This window comes from Anolis sagrei, chromosome X (assembly GCF_037176765.1).
Source record: "Anolis sagrei isolate rAnoSag1 chromosome X, rAnoSag1.mat, whole genome shotgun sequence".
Classification (NCBI taxonomy): Eukaryota; Metazoa; Chordata; class Lepidosauria; order Squamata; family Dactyloidae; genus Anolis; species Anolis sagrei.
The window spans coordinates 22016051-22034028 of record NC_090034.1 but is presented as its reverse complement, the minus strand read 5'-3'; the positions used below and the strand labels follow the sequence as shown (position 1 = coordinate 22034028).

At 48.4% G+C, this 17978-nt stretch overlaps 1 protein-coding gene across 3 annotated transcripts in view; it reads right to left on the bottom strand.

Moving 5' to 3' along the window:
* Positions 1–17978, bottom strand: part of TNRC6A (trinucleotide repeat containing adaptor 6A) — a 38757-nt gene that overhangs the window by 7448 nt on the left and 13331 nt on the right. Inside the window, exons 5-17 of one of the 3 annotated variants that reach the window (XM_060786454.2) lie at positions 15520–15897; positions 10407–12884; positions 9887–10051; positions 9567–9748; positions 8599–8679; positions 7650–7701; positions 6666–6808; positions 5654–5797; positions 3816–3953; positions 3542–3670; positions 3363–3440; positions 1520–1712; positions 989–1117 (exon numbers count right to left, since the gene is read on the bottom strand). In XM_060786454.2, coding sequence (XP_060642437.2) covers positions 989–1117; positions 1520–1712; positions 3363–3440; positions 3542–3670; positions 3816–3953; positions 5654–5797; positions 6666–6808; positions 7650–7701; positions 8599–8679; positions 9567–9748; positions 9887–10051; positions 10407–12884; positions 15520–15897 — 4290 coding nt within the window. The remainder of the gene's footprint in view (positions 1–988; positions 1118–1519; positions 1713–3362; positions 3441–3541; positions 3671–3815; positions 3954–5653; positions 5798–6665; positions 6809–7649; positions 7702–8598; positions 8680–9566; positions 9749–9886; positions 10052–10406; positions 12885–15519; positions 15898–17978) is intronic. The other 2 variants (XM_067460530.1, XM_060786456.2) reach the window with 2 other exon arrangements.

Genomic DNA, 17978 nt, shown 5'->3' with positions numbered 1-17978 from the left:
ATTTATTGATGAATTTAGTGAAAAATTGAGGAAATCAAAACCATCAGGCAGAGAATGCAAAAGCCCTTAGACTTAGGGAGGGGTTGTAGAAGTAGTGGCCTTTTTAACATTAGGAAAATATATTTCCGACATTTTTTGGCTTTTTATTTTGGCTTATGGCTTGTATTCTTGCTCTTTAGAACTGTTTGCGGATTTTGTATTAATGTATTCTGAATAAAAATTGTCAATTGAAAAAAGTAGGAGCGGGAGAGGAAAATACATGAGAGGCAGTGAGGGATGGGCCTCCATGGCATGTCTGTCTGCTTTAATCATGTTGTAAGGCGTCATAGGGAGGCATGCAATAAACCCTATTATTATTATTATTATTATTATTATTATTATATCATCATCATCATCATCATCATCACCACCACCACCATCATTATCCTGCAGAAACAAGCCTAGCAGTGAACTGCAACCTTCCATCAAACATCACCCTACAGATGGTCTTCAACGTTTGCGTGGCATGGTTTTGCCAGGAAACAGGTCCCTCCTGCCCAACACTCCCTTCCAGCTTCAGGGAAAGAGCCCTGGCTTCCTGCAGGGCTGTATTTTGTTGCTGAAAAGCCCCCCCCCCCCCCCATTAGTACCCCTTAATCCTCTTCTGTCATGTGCTTCCTTCTCCTCTGGCAGCTGCACACCATGACTTTCCTGTGAAGCCTGATTACTTCATCCACTGATACTTTTAGTACAAGCATCCCAAATATGCCGCCTTCCAAACACTGCAAAGATTTGCATAATTTAAGTCAGTTTTCAAAATCTGCTGGGCATAAAAAGCTTACTGGTTAATCTCCAGAACCCGACGCTCCTGCTCCAAACCCCGTCAATGACATTCTCTCCACTCGATAAGAACAAGCCCCAAAAGGCCGCCAAGGCAATGGTGGTGTGTGTGTGTGGAGAGGAGGGTGGGGGAGGTGTTCTCTCAATCCAAAGCCTCTATATAGCTTACCGTTTTTGCTGGCGTTTTGATCCAACGGCGACACATTTGTGGAAACACTGTCCACGGTCGTCCATTTTCTCAGTCGGGACTGCGGCTCCTTTATGCTGCCCATGTCCATATTTACATTCAAGTTTGATCCTGCAACAGAGAAAAGAAACAGATTCACAGTGGTTAAGAGTGACCTACAGAAGAAGGGGAAAAGGGGGGACACACAATAATACCTGTATTTCTTCCATTCTAAGATGCCATAGATTGTAAGGTGTACCTTAATTTCATGATCACCAGAACCAACAAGTATACCTAAGATGCAACTGTGATTATCAGATGCACACCATTTTTGGAGATGTTTATGTAGGGATAAAAGTGAGTTTTGGAATGGAAGAAATACAATATGTAAACACTTGTTCCATTTAGGCAACCAAAGCGATGTCCTTCTGAGCCAGCACACAAAGCCAAAGGGCCAGGAGCACCTTTGTCCCTTGAGGCCAAGGGGCTACTCCACCCCCAAGCAGCAGGACAGAGAAAGGAGGGGACACCCACCTATGGGGAAGTTGCTAAACGCGCTCATCTGCGAGGAACCTTTCTGCAGCTCTGAGTTGCCGTGAGGCACCACGCTCTCCAGGAAGGACTTCATTGCCGTCGAATGAAGCTGCTGCTGTTTCAGGAGCAGATTTGGATCAAGTGGACAAGGCTGTTGCATCATCTGCTGCTGCTGCATATTTAGGGAGCGGCTCTTTAGAGAGAAAGGGAACAGCCAAGAAGAATGAGGCAGAGGTCCTGAGCTCCTCCTCTTCTGCACTAAATGGCACCAAAGGGGCTGAAATCTAGTCCCAAATCAAATTGCTACAGTGCCTTCAAATTCACAGTAATCCTATTGCGATTGTGATGTGCCTCCAACTCCTGGCAACCCTCTCCTTGGGATTTTTTGGCAGGGTTTCTTTAGAGGTGGTTTACCACCCTTGAATCCCTTTAAGGCTGAGAGTTTAAGGAGTTTCCCAAGAGCACTTAGGGGATTCCCATGGACAAGCAGAAGAGAATCAAACTCTAGAGCAGTCTTGAACAACCTGCGACCCTCCAGCTGTTCTCGCCTCCCAGCCTCTGCTTCAAATCCCACAAAGAAGGAGCTTCCATCACACTTTGCAGTCCATCTAGAGACCCTTCTTTCCTGTGTTCCTGCCATGTCAGCATCTGCTCCCTTTCGGTGCTGAGTGAATTGAGGAATAGGTAATTTAGGACCCCACAGAGCTTCTTTGTTTAGACTAAATCCTCAATCCCCATTGTGTTCTAATTGTACATCCACATGCTAATATTACATTGTGGTTGATATTTTTTTAAAATAATGCACTGCTTTGTTTTAAATTGTTACTAGATTGCCTGGTTATTATCCACCTTGAGTTCCTACAGGGAAGGAAATTGGGTAGAAATAAATAAATAACAATCATATATGGATTTATTGCCCTTCTCTCCTTGCAGCTCGCCATCAACGAGGTTAAGACAAGAGAGATAAAACCAATGTCTTATTCCAACGCTCAAGCTACTATGCCTCGCTGGCTTTTCCCAATTACTGTAAACCCACCAAATCAACAAAAATGATTTAATTGTTTTACAAATCTGGGACTAAGAATTGGATTCAGGCCTCTATTAATATTTTTGAACAGAGCTACTTCAATCTCTTAGGTTGGCAGAATACTTGAGTTGGAATAGATCTTGTGGTCCAACCAGTACAACCCCATTAGGCTGGCTGGCCCACAAGGTCTCAAGAAAATCGCATTCAAAGCTCCCCTGACAGATGGCCTCTGTTTAAAAGCTTCCAAAGAAGGAGCCTCCACAATACTCTGGGGCAGAGAGTTCCACTGCTGAACAGCTCTCACAGTGACAAAGCTTTCCTAATGTTCAGGTGGAATCTCCTTTCCATTAACTTGAAGCCATTGTTCCACATCCTAGTCTCCAGGGAAGCAGAAAACAAGCTTGCTCCCTCCTCCCTGTGACTTTCCCTTACATCTTGATCCATGGCCCTCATCATGTCTCCTCTCAGCCTTCTCTTCTTCAGGCTAAACATGCCCAGCTCTTTAAGCCGCTCCTCATAGGGCTTGTTCTCCAGACCCTTAATCATTTTAGTCGCCCTCCTCTGGACACAGAATTGGATACAATGTAATTCCAGGTGTGGTCTGACCAAGGCAGAATAAAATAGAGGGGTAGCATGACTTCCCTGGATGTAGACACTAGGCTCCTGTTTCTGCAGGCCAAAATCCCATTGGCTTTTTACTCACAAAGAAAAGACACACTCTGTCTTGTCGAGATATCTGAAGTGTGTGTGTGTAGTTATTGTTACTCTGCAGAAAGGGCCAACGCAAGGTGACCTTCCTAAGGGTCAGTGCCATACCTGCTGCTCCTGCTGCTGGCGGCCACCAGACGGCACATTCCTGTGATTCTGCGCCTTCTTCTGCTGGGCCAGCAACTGCTGTGGCAGGGCAAGCAAGAGTTTAGGAGGAAGACCAGGGACAGGTTGAGTGGACTGGGAGGAATTGGGAGCATAAATCCCAGGGTGCCCTGCATACTTACCTGTAACTGGGAGATCTGGGAGAGTTGGTTCAACTGAGTCAGTTGGTTCAACATGGCAACTTGTTGGGGGCCGAAGAGGGGATTCAGGCTCCCGTTGTTTGGTGCGTACTTCAGCAAGGAGACCGGGACCTGCCAGGCAGAACAACCGAAGTGAGTTTGGGGACGGAAGGCTGAGACCACCTCATTTGGGGAAATCTGTGTCAACAGGACACCTCACAACCCTCCTCTCCCGAAGCAATCCCAGCTGGTTCACAGGTTCCCTGCCTGCATTCACCTGAGGAGAGAGCAATGGTGGAGGCACTTGAGCGCGAGGGTTCGGCTGGGAGGCGCCATGGGGCGGTTGTACTGGGCCAGGCAGCAGGCTCCGGGGCTGTGCAGCTAGGCCTCCAAAGGGACCGCTGGGGTTGCCATTCTGTGGAGGGAGAGCAAGATGGCTACTGCTAACCGCCCTGAGTCCTCTCAGGGAGATAGGGCAGGCCACAAAATAACAACAACAACAACAACAATTTTTCCGGAAGCCCTTCCCAAGATGGGCACAAGTCCCACAGAGCTAGGGGTGCCAAACATTTGGCCCTGCTGTGTTCAGTACACAACAGCAGTCTCTCGGATAGGATGTATGTAAGTGTGTGAAGAGGCACTTTTCTTCCCCATGAGAGCTCTAACAATTCTAAATGGGGTTTATGTATTCCTTGCTGGCATATTTGGAGCACTGTGACCACCATGTTCTGAGCTTGGCTTGAGCCTCCTTATATGTAGTGATTACTTATGATTTCTTTGTTTTACTGTAAGTTGGCACTGAATTTTTGCAACTAGTATGTTGTAAACTGCCTTGAGTCCTCCCAGAGGTGAGAAAGGCAGTATATAAATACAGTCAATAAATACATAAAATAATTCCCTTAAAACTATAAATGAGAGAGCAACCGATGTCTCTGTCTGGAGATGGAAATGCACAAGCTGCACACTACAATAACTACGCCAAAGAGAAGCATGAATAATCGAGTGACAGGCCACTTCCTATAGGTTTGTGTTTGAGTGAGAGCACCAGTCGTTGTGACAAACCCACTTGGCCTTCCCAATTATAGAAGCAGCAAGCTTTTAAACCAAACAAAGGAAACCCCAGTCTTGTTCCAGTAGTAGGGCCGCTTTCCCCCTCGTCTAAATCATCTTTTCTGGACAATGGCAAACTGTGGGTCCTGCCACTGCTCTTGTGTACTTGATACAACTGTACCCTTTACTTAACTGAAACAGACAAAAGAGAAGAAAGGAAAAGGGACCATTGCTTGCCAGGGGCACTGCAGCGGTCCAAGAGGAAAGCAGACAGGTGAGGAGGAGGACATGAAGGGATGCGTTCCCAGGGCAAGGATGTCTCCAGAAGTAGAGAAGGACAGAGCGTTCTGTCAAAAATATTTAAAATTTACTGGGTATTTTTGATTACAAAAGTGTGAGTCAAACACTGAAAGAGTTAACAGGCCGAAGCTTGTTGCAGACAGTGGGCCAAAGCTAATGCCGTCCTGAGGAGAGTGAGTAGGCCGAAGCCTGTTAGTTAGTGGGCCAAACCTAGTGTCATCCTGAGGAGTGTGGGGTAAACCTCTGTATGAGAGAAGCCTTGCGTGAGAAACTTCCAGTGTGAAGGCTGCTATGTGTAAAGCTACTATGTATTTGTTTATTTGTGTTATGGAAACCTTGTTGTTGTAAATAGTGCAACCATATTATTTTACTACAAAGAAAAGCCTCCTAAGGAAGATATAACATTGGTCTGTGTGTTTTTGTTTTTTTATCGCTTTGGGCTACTGGTGCTGGATCACGCTGCTGCTGCTGCTAAGTTGCTCTGCTGAACATTTATGAGGATATTTTGTGAATACACCCACTCGCCCAACTTGTTTCTCTGTGAGAAAGGGTCTTGGAGCTCAAGGCCCCAAGGGACGATTTAGAGGTACCTCCAAAGACCTGCTTTTATCAGAAAGGGGCCAAATGGAGAGTGCATAGACACCAAGGCTATGAGCATTCACTGCAAAGGGGTTCCTCTGAGATCTTTCAGGAAAGTACACTGAAACCAGTGGAAGCAGGCTCCGATTACATACCAGGTGGAGAGGATGCCCAACATCTCCTTACCTGTCTAACAGGATTCAAGCTTTGTGTGCTCAGGGGGCCAAGGGCCTGGTTAGGTAGTGCACTGTTGGAAGGGGGGAACTTTGCACTCTGGCCGGGCAGGAATTGCACATTTGGGGGATCGTCGGTTGCTACAAGAAGGCCATCCTGGTGGGACAGGCAAGATGGAGGAAGAGGAGGGGCAACAATGAGCGGAAGCAGAACGGAAGAGGGCAGGATCCAGCATCCACAGGGAGGGAGGGAGAGAAAGGAAGAAAAGAGGAGAAAGGTCATTTGTCACACAGGTTCCCTATTCTGGCAGCAGACAAGAGCATGGCAGCGTCACTTCTACAAATGGGGATGTGTAGACAAGGGTCCCATCTAGACTGCCATTAAAATGCAGACTGAACTGCATTTTTATGACCATAGAATCCAGGTCAATGCAGTTTAAACTGTATCACAAGAGCTTACACTGACCATATAATACAGTTCAATCTGCATTACATAGTGTAGATCAGGAATGGGCAAACTTGGGCCCTCCCTCCAGGTGTTTTGGACTTCAACTCCCACAATTCCAAATAGACTCAGGCATTTTCCCCCTCAGCCGCTTAAGCTTAAGCGGCTGAGGGGGAAAAGGAAGTGACCTGAGGTTATTAGGAATTGTGCGAGTTGAAGTCCAAAACACCTGGAGGAAGGGCCCAAGTTTGCCCGTGCCTAGTGTAGACGAGGCCAAGATGACTGCATGGCCGTGCTTCTTGGCCCACCCACTGAGAACATGAAACCCCATTAATATGCTCTAAATTACAGAGGCCAAAAGATGGAGAGAGGAAGGCATCACTCTCTCTCTCATTAGAAAGAGGCAGCCTGAGAAGAGAACGATCAAGCATGGCTCCAGCCAAAGATACATTCAGAAGAGAGTTCTGTTCTCGCTGCAAGAATGCAGAAGATTCAAACAAGGCAGTTTGTCAACACTAACTACTCAGCAAAAGGAAACACAGCTGAGTCCCTACCGGAGCTGTTCCCAAGAGGCTCTCACCTTATCAAAATAAGGATTCCGATCCATGGAAGACTCTTTGGAATTCTGGGGCCGGGAGTGAGGGCCTTTCCCTATCACCCGGCTGTATTCGGCCACATTCAGGTTGTGCTTCTCCATCTCCATCCACTTGTCCGGCAGGATCCCTGCAAAGAAAGAGACATGGCTTCCACATCAACACTCTAGACCAGTGTTTCTCAACCTGGGGTCGGGACCCTGGGGAGGGCCGCGAAGGGGGTGTCAGAGGGATTACCAAAGACCATCAAAAAATAAAGTATATTTTGTTGGTCATGGGGGTTCTGTGTGGGAAGTTTGGCCCAATTCTATCATTGGTGGGGTTCAGAATGCTCTTTGATTTTGGATGAAGTATAAATCCCAGCAATTACAACTCCCAAATGACAAAATCAATCACCCGCAAGCCCACCAGTACCCAAATTTGGGCATATTGGGTATTTGCCAAATTTGGTCTAGTGAATGAAAATACATCTTGCATATCAGATATTTATATTATGATTCATAACAGTTGCAAAATTACAGTTATGATATAACTAAGAAAATAATTTTATGGTTGGGGTTCATCACAACATGAGGAATTGTGTTAAGGGGTCACAGTATTAGGAAGGTTGAGAAACACTGCTCTAGACAAAGGCCTTTGTGCACCTGATGCCACATTATCCCAGTTGGGCCTCCCATTGGGGTTTCCCTCCCTCTATCTGGCCTTTTCATGCTGTCTATAGGAAAAGGGGACCATGAAGATCCTCAGGGGCAACCTCCCCAATCCAAATGCCCTCCTGCCCATAAACATACAGAAGGAAAATCAAAGGAGGGCTTCACTTGGCCGCAGTTTCCAGAGTGAAGAGGAAGACAAAATTAAGGTTAGCTGAGTGTGTAACTATGGTACGGAGAGCTGACTGTAATGACTGCTGATGTTAAGAGCAGCCTGAACCACTTTGATGAGAGGACTTCTGGTAGGACTTCAGCACCTACCTCCCGTTATCTCCATCTTATTGCTCTGCATAATTTCTTCTGGTAACTCTCTCTGAAACAATAATTGCCCCTGGATTAATAATATGCTTGGCTCCCTCCTCTGTCTTTCCTAAATGACTACAAAATATTTAAAGAGCAAAGTGCTGCAAGAGTTTTAAATAAACATACAGATCATTGAGGCAGATTATGGCCTGCCCTGGATGTAACAAAAAGACAACATTACTTAAAATTATTATTATTATCATTATTATTTTTAGACCGCCCCATCTCCCCAAAGGGACTCAGGGTGGTTTACACATACAGAAGGAAACATTCAATGTCCGGAATATAACAAAACATTACAACAATAGAAAATAATATATTTTACTGTTGTATTCCTATGTTGTATATTTGTATTGTTGTCTTGTTGGGCTTGGCCTCATATAAGCCACCCCGAGTCCCCTTGGGGAGATGGTGGTGGGGTAAAAATATTTTATTATTATTATATTATAATACAAAATAATAACAGCATTATAATAATCAAATAAAGTTGAATATCAAAATACAGACACAAAACCGCTAATCAATAAACAAATACAATTTAAATGCATAGCTATCAATAAGACATCTAACATAGCTAGCACTATTAAAAACTGCTGAAGAATTGACTGTTATAGTTGTTCTTAACTGTACCATAAAGACCATGCAGTACAGATAGATCAGCCTGCTCTCCAATGGCATTGTTAAAGTGCCTTAATCCTCCTCCTCTTCCCAATACAGAGTACAGAGGTGCGTTAAAACTATAGTGAACCGTTCAAAAGAGAGAGTACAATGGTTTGGACATAATGATAAACATATCACAGGCCAAATTGTGATATTCAAAAGCGGAGACCAGTATTAAGCAGAATTGCAACCACATTTAATAAATGAACTGATAAGGAGCAGCAAGTTCTTTGCATACCATACTCACAGGGAAGCCGAGGTTTGCAAACTGTTTCACAAATGGATTCATCCATGCATCCTCTTGCTTGTTTCCATTTTTCGTTGTTCCCTAAAAAAAACAAAAGACACACAGACATCTGATTATTAGGGAGAACGTTCCTTTTGCCAGACACCCCCCCCCCCCCCAGCGCTCTTCAGCAGAACAGTCAGAAGGAACAGGTTTAAGACCAACTCCACATGGATTGTATGCAAAGAGATCTTCCTGGAAGGTAAGGCCATCAATGGCTAAAGGAAGGCCAAAAACTGCCTGGTCTGGATATTTACATATTGCCTTGAGGGCAGAGAGTCAACTATTATCGTTTTACGTAGTGATTATCGAGGCTCTTTAGTTTTTACCCAATTTTGTACCCCAGATGTTACTGAATGACAGCTCTCATCACTTCTGGTTATCTGGAGATAATTCTGGTGTGAGAGAATTGGCCATCTGCCCAGGGGATGTCCAGATGTTTTGATATTTTACCATCCTTGTGAGAGGCTTCTCTCATGTCCCCGCATGGTGAGCTGGAGCACCAGAAGCAATTTGCTCTCAAAGTCGCTCCTGACACACACAAAAAATCTGGAGATAATGGGAATTGTAACTCAATAGCATTTGTGGCTCTGCGGCTGGGAAAAGCCTAAAAGGCAGTTAAAGTCAGACATATCTGCAAGACTTATCTGTACATTGAAACCCCACTCTCCAGACCATACAGAACAAACTGCAAAATGTTCCTGGATCCCAACTCCTATGAGCTCTAGCCATGACATCTAATGATGAGTAATACAGGAGTTGGGAGTACAGGATCAGGAGAAGGGCCACACAAAATGGCAGGGAGGGCAGGACTTGGCCTGCAGGCTTTGAGTTTCACCCACATTAACCTTCACCAAGACTGGAAGAAAGTTGTTCCCAAAGTCCTCAGCCCAGCCTCACCGGTTCCTCCTTCTGCCCAAAGCTCTTACCTTCGAAGGCAGCTTCCTTGAGCTCGGGGGCCAGGGAACAGAGATGCTGGGATCTTGCACCGAGTAGCTGTTCCACGTCCCAATCTCCACATCGTCCTCTTCTTCCCAGCCAGATTGGTGACTCCCAGCCGAAGGCATACTGCCTCCGCACCAGCCATCCGGTACATGCATGGTCTTCGGCCCTGAGAGGCAGGAAAATGCAACCTATCTTTACTCTCTTCCATGGTCAGCCCTATGCCACAGTCATTGCACAGGCCCTACTATACGAAGTGGCTCACCAAAGCCACCGACATCATTCCTGGGCACAAAGCAGTACCTACCAGACTTATTGGAGGCTTGGCGCCCGAGAGAGGCATTCCCCCAACTGCTGCTGCCCATTGCGTCACCCATGGACTCTCCCCAGCTGCTCCCGGTATCCACAGGTTTGCCCCATGCCGAGGTGCCATTATCTACGGTAGCAGGAGGTGGAGCAGTCTCTCCCCAACCTTAAAAAGAGATCCAAGTAAATCAGCATGTCAACCCCAAAGCTTTGCATTACTGTCAAAAACTGCCTGGCCTCTTTTTTGCAAAACTCTCAGCAGGACCTTGCACAGCAATTTTATTTCATACTGCTAAGATGCCTTACAAACACCAGAAAGGAAGGCAGGAACCAAGAAACACCTGTGAATATGGAATAAAAAGTATCATAACAGATACTGGTGGCCTCCCTGCTTCACTAACCCCCATGCCTGTTCCACAGGGGCACTATTCCTGTCTTAAAATGACAGGCCTTTTACAAACCTTGGGATTCACAGAGGCTGCTTCTTTTGTGCAGAAGAGAAGGGGAGAACCAGAGCTTACCGGATCCACTGCTGTTGCCTCCTCCTCCTCCGCTGCTGCCATTCTCCGAAATGGGCCCTGCACCATGGAGTGGCACCCCCTGATGCTGCGATCGCTGTGCTTGCTGCTCCGAGAGGCGCTCCCCATTGTGCAGGGTGTTCTTGTTCCACATGTTCACGCTCTTGTAGTTGTACTTGCTGGGGTCTCCCCAGGCAGAGGTCCCGTCGTCAATCTCAATCTTGCGACGGATGGACTCTGGGGAGGGCTCCTCCCAGCCGGTGGGCTCTTCCTCCATCAATGGGGCTGGCACCGGTCCTCCCATCCATCCTGGGGGCTTCCCAGTGGCAGCATTGGCTTCTGGGGGCCCCCAGCGTCCAGCAGTGTCTTGGGCCTTGCCCCATTCTGGGGACCCCGGGGCCTTGGGAGGCTCCCCCCAGCCCTGGGCTTGGCTCACCTTGGGCGGTTCTGCCGCCCAACCTTGGCTTTGGCTCAGCTTGGCGGATTCCTCCCAACCAGAAGAGTGGCTGGGCCTGGCCATGGGGCCCCCATTGCCGACTCCGTTGCCCCAATGTGTGCCACCGCCTCCTCCTTTGCCTGCTCCCTTCCAGCCAGAGGCTGTCGAACGGTCACTGTTGTCGCTGCTGCCAGAGCTGGACTTCCTCATCTCGCCCCAGTGATTGCTCCTTGAATTCTCCCCCCAGCCCTCAATGGCTGGAGGGTGTCCCCCTTTCAGCCCATCTCCCCATCCCTGCTTGAGCTTCTCCGTCTCGCTCCAAGTCGAGGACCGTTCCTCTTTGCCACCACCGCCCCATGACTGATTGCCTTTGGCCGGCGCTGTTCTCGGCCCTTCCTCTCCCCAACCACCTTTTGGGTCTCCTCCCCAACGCGTGGCAGGCTTTGGCTCTCCCCACCTGGAACCGTTTGGGGTGGGCCTCTCCACCGCTGCCGCAGAGCAACTCCCCCAGGCCTCCGTCCCATTGTCGGCCCTCTTCTCACCCCTTGGGGATAGCTCTGTCTCCCAGGCTGTGTTCTGCCTGATGGGTGTCTGCCCCCAGCCAGCGTTGGAGAGCACTCTAGGGTCCAGGTCCACCCTGCTCACGATGCTCTGCAGCAAGGCCTGGGGGTCGGCCTTCCACCGCTCCCGGCTGGTCCCCTCCCCAGAGGGCTTGTCCTCACTGCTATCTTCACTGCTGCCACCAGCACTGCCCTTGGCCCAGCTCCCACCACCATTCTGGCTCATCATGGGGAAGTTGGGCACAGTGGTGCTGGCGTTTTTCTCCTCCTCCACCGATTTCCATGTGTTTGTAAACTTCTTCCCGTTGGCGCTGAGGCTTTCGGAGGCACACTGATTGCTGGGCAGCTGGTGCCACCCTCCGTCCATAGAAGCCCTTGTCCCTCCTCCTCCTCCTCCTCCTGTGGGTCCATGCTCCCAGGGAGCGCTTTGGGGGCTGCCCATCCCCGCTGCCTCCCAGGCCCCGGTCCCCTTCTCCCCGCCAGCGTCGGCCTTCTGGGGCTGTGGGGGCATGAGGAGAGTTGCATTCACAGTGTCGCTATTGGCTTGGCTGCTTGAGTCGAGGCAGGCCTCCCCAGAATAATTGTGGGTGCAAGCGCCACCCCACAGAGCAGCGGTGGCAGGGAGGCTGCCAGTTTTGGCTTCATTGCTGCCTCCGCTGGAAGCACTGTTGATTACTGAGGTGGCCTGGGGCCAGCTGCTCTTGGCACCCGCTGCTCCCCAGGATCCAGGCCCTGTATGGTTATTGTTACTGTGACTCGCCAGGTCGCTCGCCTGCATTGAACTGGCCAGATTTGGTAAACTAGAGATGGCAAAGTTAGTAGTGTTATTATTATTATTTGGTCCATTGGCTTCGGGGATCAGGTTCTGGGGCTGACTGCTCCGCAGAGCCCTCCGTGTACCATTTGCTTGGGAGTTGCTGTTTTCCGTGAGGCCATTGCCCCAGGAACCGCCAAGGCCGGCAGGGTTCAGGCTCTGAGGGTTTGCCATTGGGCCCATACTGCCCCCACCAGAAGGTTCACTGTTCTCCAAGAGAGGCCAGGTACCGCGGTGGCCATTGGCATTCAAAGTGCTGGGATTGAGCTCTCCATTAGGTGAAGCGAGGGCGCCCCAAGCATCTGCTCTGTTGCTGTCCGCCGGGCCATTGGGAATGTCAGCAGAAACTGGGCAGGTGCTCATAAGAGCTCCGAGGGACTGTCCCCATGATGACCGGCCCAGGTTTCCCTTGCTCATGCCATTGCCATTGTTGCTGCCGAACTTGGACTGAGGGCCATTCCGCAGACCAGAGGCCATGATCAGAGGGTCCTTCTCTGTGTCAGCCTTCTTGCCCAGCTCTGAGTCACTGCCGGTGGCAACTGAGAGCCATGCCTCCTTGTTGGAGGTGTCTACAACACCACTATCCCAGTTTATGCTGGAGTCGCTATTGGAAGAGGCTGTTCCCCAGGGGGAGCTTTCATAATGGGATCCTAGTGTGCTGTGGTTTGTATCTGGGAAGGGAAAAAAAGGTGTTGTTATTAGGCACAGCACCGAAAAACCCTTCCAACAAAGTGAACAAACAAATGGGACTGAAAAATAGGGATATCAAAAGCCATGTTGACTGGAGGCAGGGACTTGCCAAAGGGCCTGCAAAACCACTGTCTATATATTTCAGATCCAGAACGGCTAAACCGCATAAAAGTTGGCTAGGAGAATTCTGGCATTGTATGCAAAAGAAAGAGAACGAGCGGACTCTGATGTGGAGACCCAGCTTCCAGTCGGCATCCAATGGGAAGTTTGTCCAATACCCGCATGACATTATTCCCTTCAGGCCCAGGATACTGTTTGAAGATATTTCATTTCTGGCTGACAGTTTCAAAAACACTTGATTTCGCTATTTCTGTTTTAAGTCTTGCAGTTGTTTTTGGTTTTTTCATGAAATCTAGAGCATTCGTTTTAAAAATCAATAAATGAAGCCAGCAATCCTAAGAACGTTACTTTCTTATCTGTCCTCCGCTCCCCCACTTTCTCTACTCCTGTATTAACATTAAGATTGCAATGTCCTTTGGACAGGGATCTGTCCTGCTATTTCCCAAAACACAAACTGAACTCGATTAATTAACCATCTCCTGCATTACATTCCCCCTTCCTGAAGAATGCATTTTTATCTTTTGAACTTTTCATTTGCTCTCTTGTTTTTACTGTTGTGATACTTCTCCTGGAGCTGTGGAAGAGGTAGAAGGTCCTCGTTTGGGAGACTTGCAATGCTCATTTTCTAATGTGCCAAGGACTGGGACTAAACCTATACTCATTGACTACAAACACTGATTTCTTTCTTCCCTGAAAGCTTGCAGTGAATGTCAGCTCAGGGATTGGCACTGGTCCAGGGACCCTTGCTTTGAGGAACACTGCTCCAAGTGACCCTTGCATCACGATCGCCAAAGATGGAATTGAGGAAAGCCTTCCTCTCAACCCACCTCTGAGGAAAAGCAAGTGATCTCAATGAAGAGAGGAGAGAGAACATGTGCCCCATGTTGGAATACAACCCCACACTTTAACCCCGGTGGCGCAGTGGGTTAAAGCCCTGTGCTGGCAGGACTGAAGACCAACAGATCGCAGGTTCGAATCCGGGGAGAAGCGGATGAGCTCCCTCTATCAGCTCCAGCTCCTCACGCGGGGACATGAGAGAAGCCTCCCACAAGCATGATAAAACATCAAAAATCATCCGGCGTCCCCTGGGCAACATCCTTGCAGACGGCCAATTCTCTCACAACAGGATGCTCCTGACACGAAAAAAAAAAAAAATCCACACTGCCCAAGTCTCAAGTTCTCAATGAGAAGTTAGCTAGCATAAGAATAGTCTGAGGGTACCCTTCCCCTATGTCTCCTGCATGATCGTATTTTTTTTTTGTCATGTCAGGAGCAACTTGAGAAACTGCAAGTTGCTTCTGGTATGAGAGAATTGGCCGTCTGTATGACAGTTGGGAGTGTATCTTTTTCTTATCTCCTTCTGCTCTCATTCTGATTGGTTGTGTAGAATGGATACTTTTCTACTGCAAGCCTTTTAAAAAAAATCTGACTCCTGCTTCTTACATCTTAGTATGTGCTGTGTGCTTAGAGATCTCTCTCTGCTTGCGTATCAGGAGAGATGTAGTGATTGGTATTTTTCCCCTCTTGAAACTTTAGAAGAGATGGGTGTTAAGAGTAGCAAAGACCCAGTTCTTAATTATCAAGAAATGCAGTTATTTTTAATATTGTAAACAAACCTTTCCTGATTTTTAAAGGGACTCTGCATCTTTGCCTGCCTAAGCTCTTAATTCTTTACAGCCACATCACATGGCACTTCATGCTCTGCTAGTTATGAGCTGATGCTCAATTATTGTATCCTGTTTAATTTTTGGATGCTCTGCTATTTTAGGGTAGTTTTCCCTAACACCCCAAAGTTCTGCCATACACGGTTCATGGTATGAATCTGCCAAGAGGAACTATGGCTCTGACAAGACCTGGCCTGCAGGAAGCCATAGAGGGGAGTTAGGTTTTGACCCACCCTTATTTATTTATTTATTTAAAAGGCACCCCTGGAGGCGCAGTGGGTTAAACCGCTGAGCTGCTGAACTTGCTGACTGAAAGGTCACAGGTTCAAATCCGGGGAGCTCCCGTTGTTAGCCCCAGATTCTGCCAACCTAGCAGTTTAAAAAATGCAAATGTGAATAGATCAATAGATCAATTACCTTCTCCAGCGGGAAGGTAATGGCGCTCCATGCAGTCATGCTGGCCACATGACTTTGGGAGTGTCTACAGACAATGCCAGCTCTTCGGCTTAAAAATGATAAAAGATAAGCACCAACCCCCAGAGTTGGACACAACAGGACTTAATATCAGGGGGAAACCTTTACCCTTTACCTTACCTTAAAACATTTATATTCCGCCCTTCTCACCCCGATGGAGACTCAGGGCGGAGCACAACATACAAACAGCAAACATTCAATGCCGGAACATAAATAGAGTATACACATACATAAACATTAAAATCATTTCTCTCGACATTAATTCCAGTTTCAAACTGTCTTTATCACTCTTCCAGAGAAACCCCAACTTGAGGCAGTACAGGAAGGGGCCCCTCCTGGCTGATGCCACCTTCCTCACCTGGCTGCTTCCTGTTGCCACTTTGACTCTCGTCACCCACGGCTGTCTGCTCACTTGTCACAGTGCTGCTCAAAGGTTTAGATGCCGGTCCCAGGTTCGCCGCAATCCCTGGGAGCGGTTGCCCTCGCTTCAAGAGCTGCTTCTGCTCCTGGTGCCGGAAGCGTGGAGGGACTTCGCGGGCCGGGTAGCGAGGCAGCGATGGCGGCTGGGCCAGTAATGGCTGCTGCGGTGGCTGCTGCTGCTGACTGATACCCAGAGACCGCTTGGCATTATTATTATTGTTATTACCACTGCTGCTACTGGGTGCCGGCAGAGAATTGGCAGCAGCGGGGGCAACCGGCAGCGTCTGGCTCACACTGGGCTTTGCTGGTTCCGATGCTGCTCTCGACAAAAAAAGGAAGGAAGGGAGAGTAAAAGCCCATTAGTGGTGCTGAAAGGCCACCAAAGAAGAATCACATTTCTCTGAGGGGCAAAACATACACAATCATAGCAAAAGAACACAGCCTCCTTCCACAAACTGCCTTCTTGGACTAAATAACAGCTGGACTGGATGTAGACAGTTGTGGACTTTGATTTGTTACAAGGGGAAGGGGGAAAAAACTAGCATAATAATATCTTACAGGTAACTCAGGAAACTCTGCACTAAGACACTAAGACACTTTAATCTCGATCAATTGACATCTATTGGCAATATATCCCATAGGCATAATTTCCACATACTCCTGCACTTTACTGCATTCGGCACTTTAGTGATCCTTAAGAACTTGTAACCTATACCTATGCTGCTCCCTAGCCATCTGCACTTTGCACTTTTATTTGCACTTTGTGGGAGTGGGGGAGGGCTAGAAGGGATTACAGAATTCAGGAGGGGGGAGGGTGATAAATGGGGAGAAATGCCAATCATAAATGAAGATCGAGTGAATCGATTAACTACCTCAATGCTACAAAGAGGAAGAGGAACAATTGTTGGATTGGAGGGAGGGGGGGAGTGCCCACCAGGTTTTTCCGTACAGCACCAGCTGAGACCTGGAGGACGGGGAGGCGGGGTTGCAGTGGTCTATAGGAATTCCATCTCCCTGAACAGGTGCCCCATCCTGCAGTCAACCATTTGTGAATGTGTCTACCTGAGGGTAGGTGACCGGGACAGAATAGGGATTCTGTTAGCGTACCGTCCACCTCGCTGCGCTACAGACTCCTTATCTGAGCGAGCTGGGTTGGTCTCAAGCCTGGCGTTGGAGTCTCAACGGCTTATTGTGCTGGGGGACTTCAACGTCCACGCCGAGGCCACCCTATCAGGAGCAGCTCAGGACTTCATGTCTTCCATGGCAACCATGGGGCTGTCCCAAATGGTATCTGGCCCTACTCACAGTGCAGGACACACCTTGGATTTGGTTTTCTGCCAGGGATGGGAGGACAGTGGCGGTATTGAGGAGTTATCTATTACTCCGTTGCCATGGACCGACCATCACCTGATCAGGTTTAAACTCACTGCACCCCATAGCCTCTGCAGGGGTGGAGGACCCATTAAGTAGGTCCGCCCTAGGAGACTTATGGATCCGGATGGATTCCTGACGGCTCTTGGGGATTTTCCCGCCACCTCGGTTGGTGATCCTGTTGATGCCCTGGTGTCCCTCTGGAATGGGGTGATGACTAGGGCAATAGACACGACTGCTCTGGAACGTCCCCTCTCAAGTAGCCGAGCTAAACCAGCTCCTTGGTTCAACGAGGAGCTGGCAGCGATGAAGCGAAGGAAGAGGAGACTAGAGCGCGTGTGGCGTTCGGACCCGAGCAAGTCAAATCGAACACGGTTTGTTGCCCTTCTAAGGGCATATGCCGCGGCAATAAAGGCGGCAAAGAAATCTTTCTTTGCGGCCAATATTGCATCCGCAAAGAACCGTCCGGCTGAGTTGTTTCGAGTTGTCAGAGGTCTATTAAATCCCACCATTCCGGATGGGAACCCTGACAACTCGACGGCCCGCTGTGAAGCATTTGCTCGGTTCTTTGCGGACAAAGTCGCTTTGATCCGTTCTGGCCTGGATACCATGTTAATGGCGGTCTCTGAGGATGTAACACGAGCACCTGCTTGTCCGATTTTGATGGATTCATTTCAATTGGTGAAACCCGAGGATGTGGACAAGATACTTGGAGGAATGAGGGCAACCACATGCATCCTAGACCCCTGCCCATCCTGGCTTCTAAAGGAGGCCAGAGGGGGATTGGCTGAGTGGGTGAAGGTGGTGGTTAATGCCTCCCTTCAGGAAGGCAAAATTCCAGCGAGCTTAAAACAAGCTGTAATAAAACCGCTGTTGAAAAAACCATCACTGGACCCCACTCAATTCGTCAACTATTGGCCTGTTTCCAATCTCCCCTTTTTGGGCAAAGTCCTGGAACGTGTGGTGGCCTCACAACTCCAGGTATTCTTGGTAGACACGGATTATCTGGATCCGGCACAGTCTGGC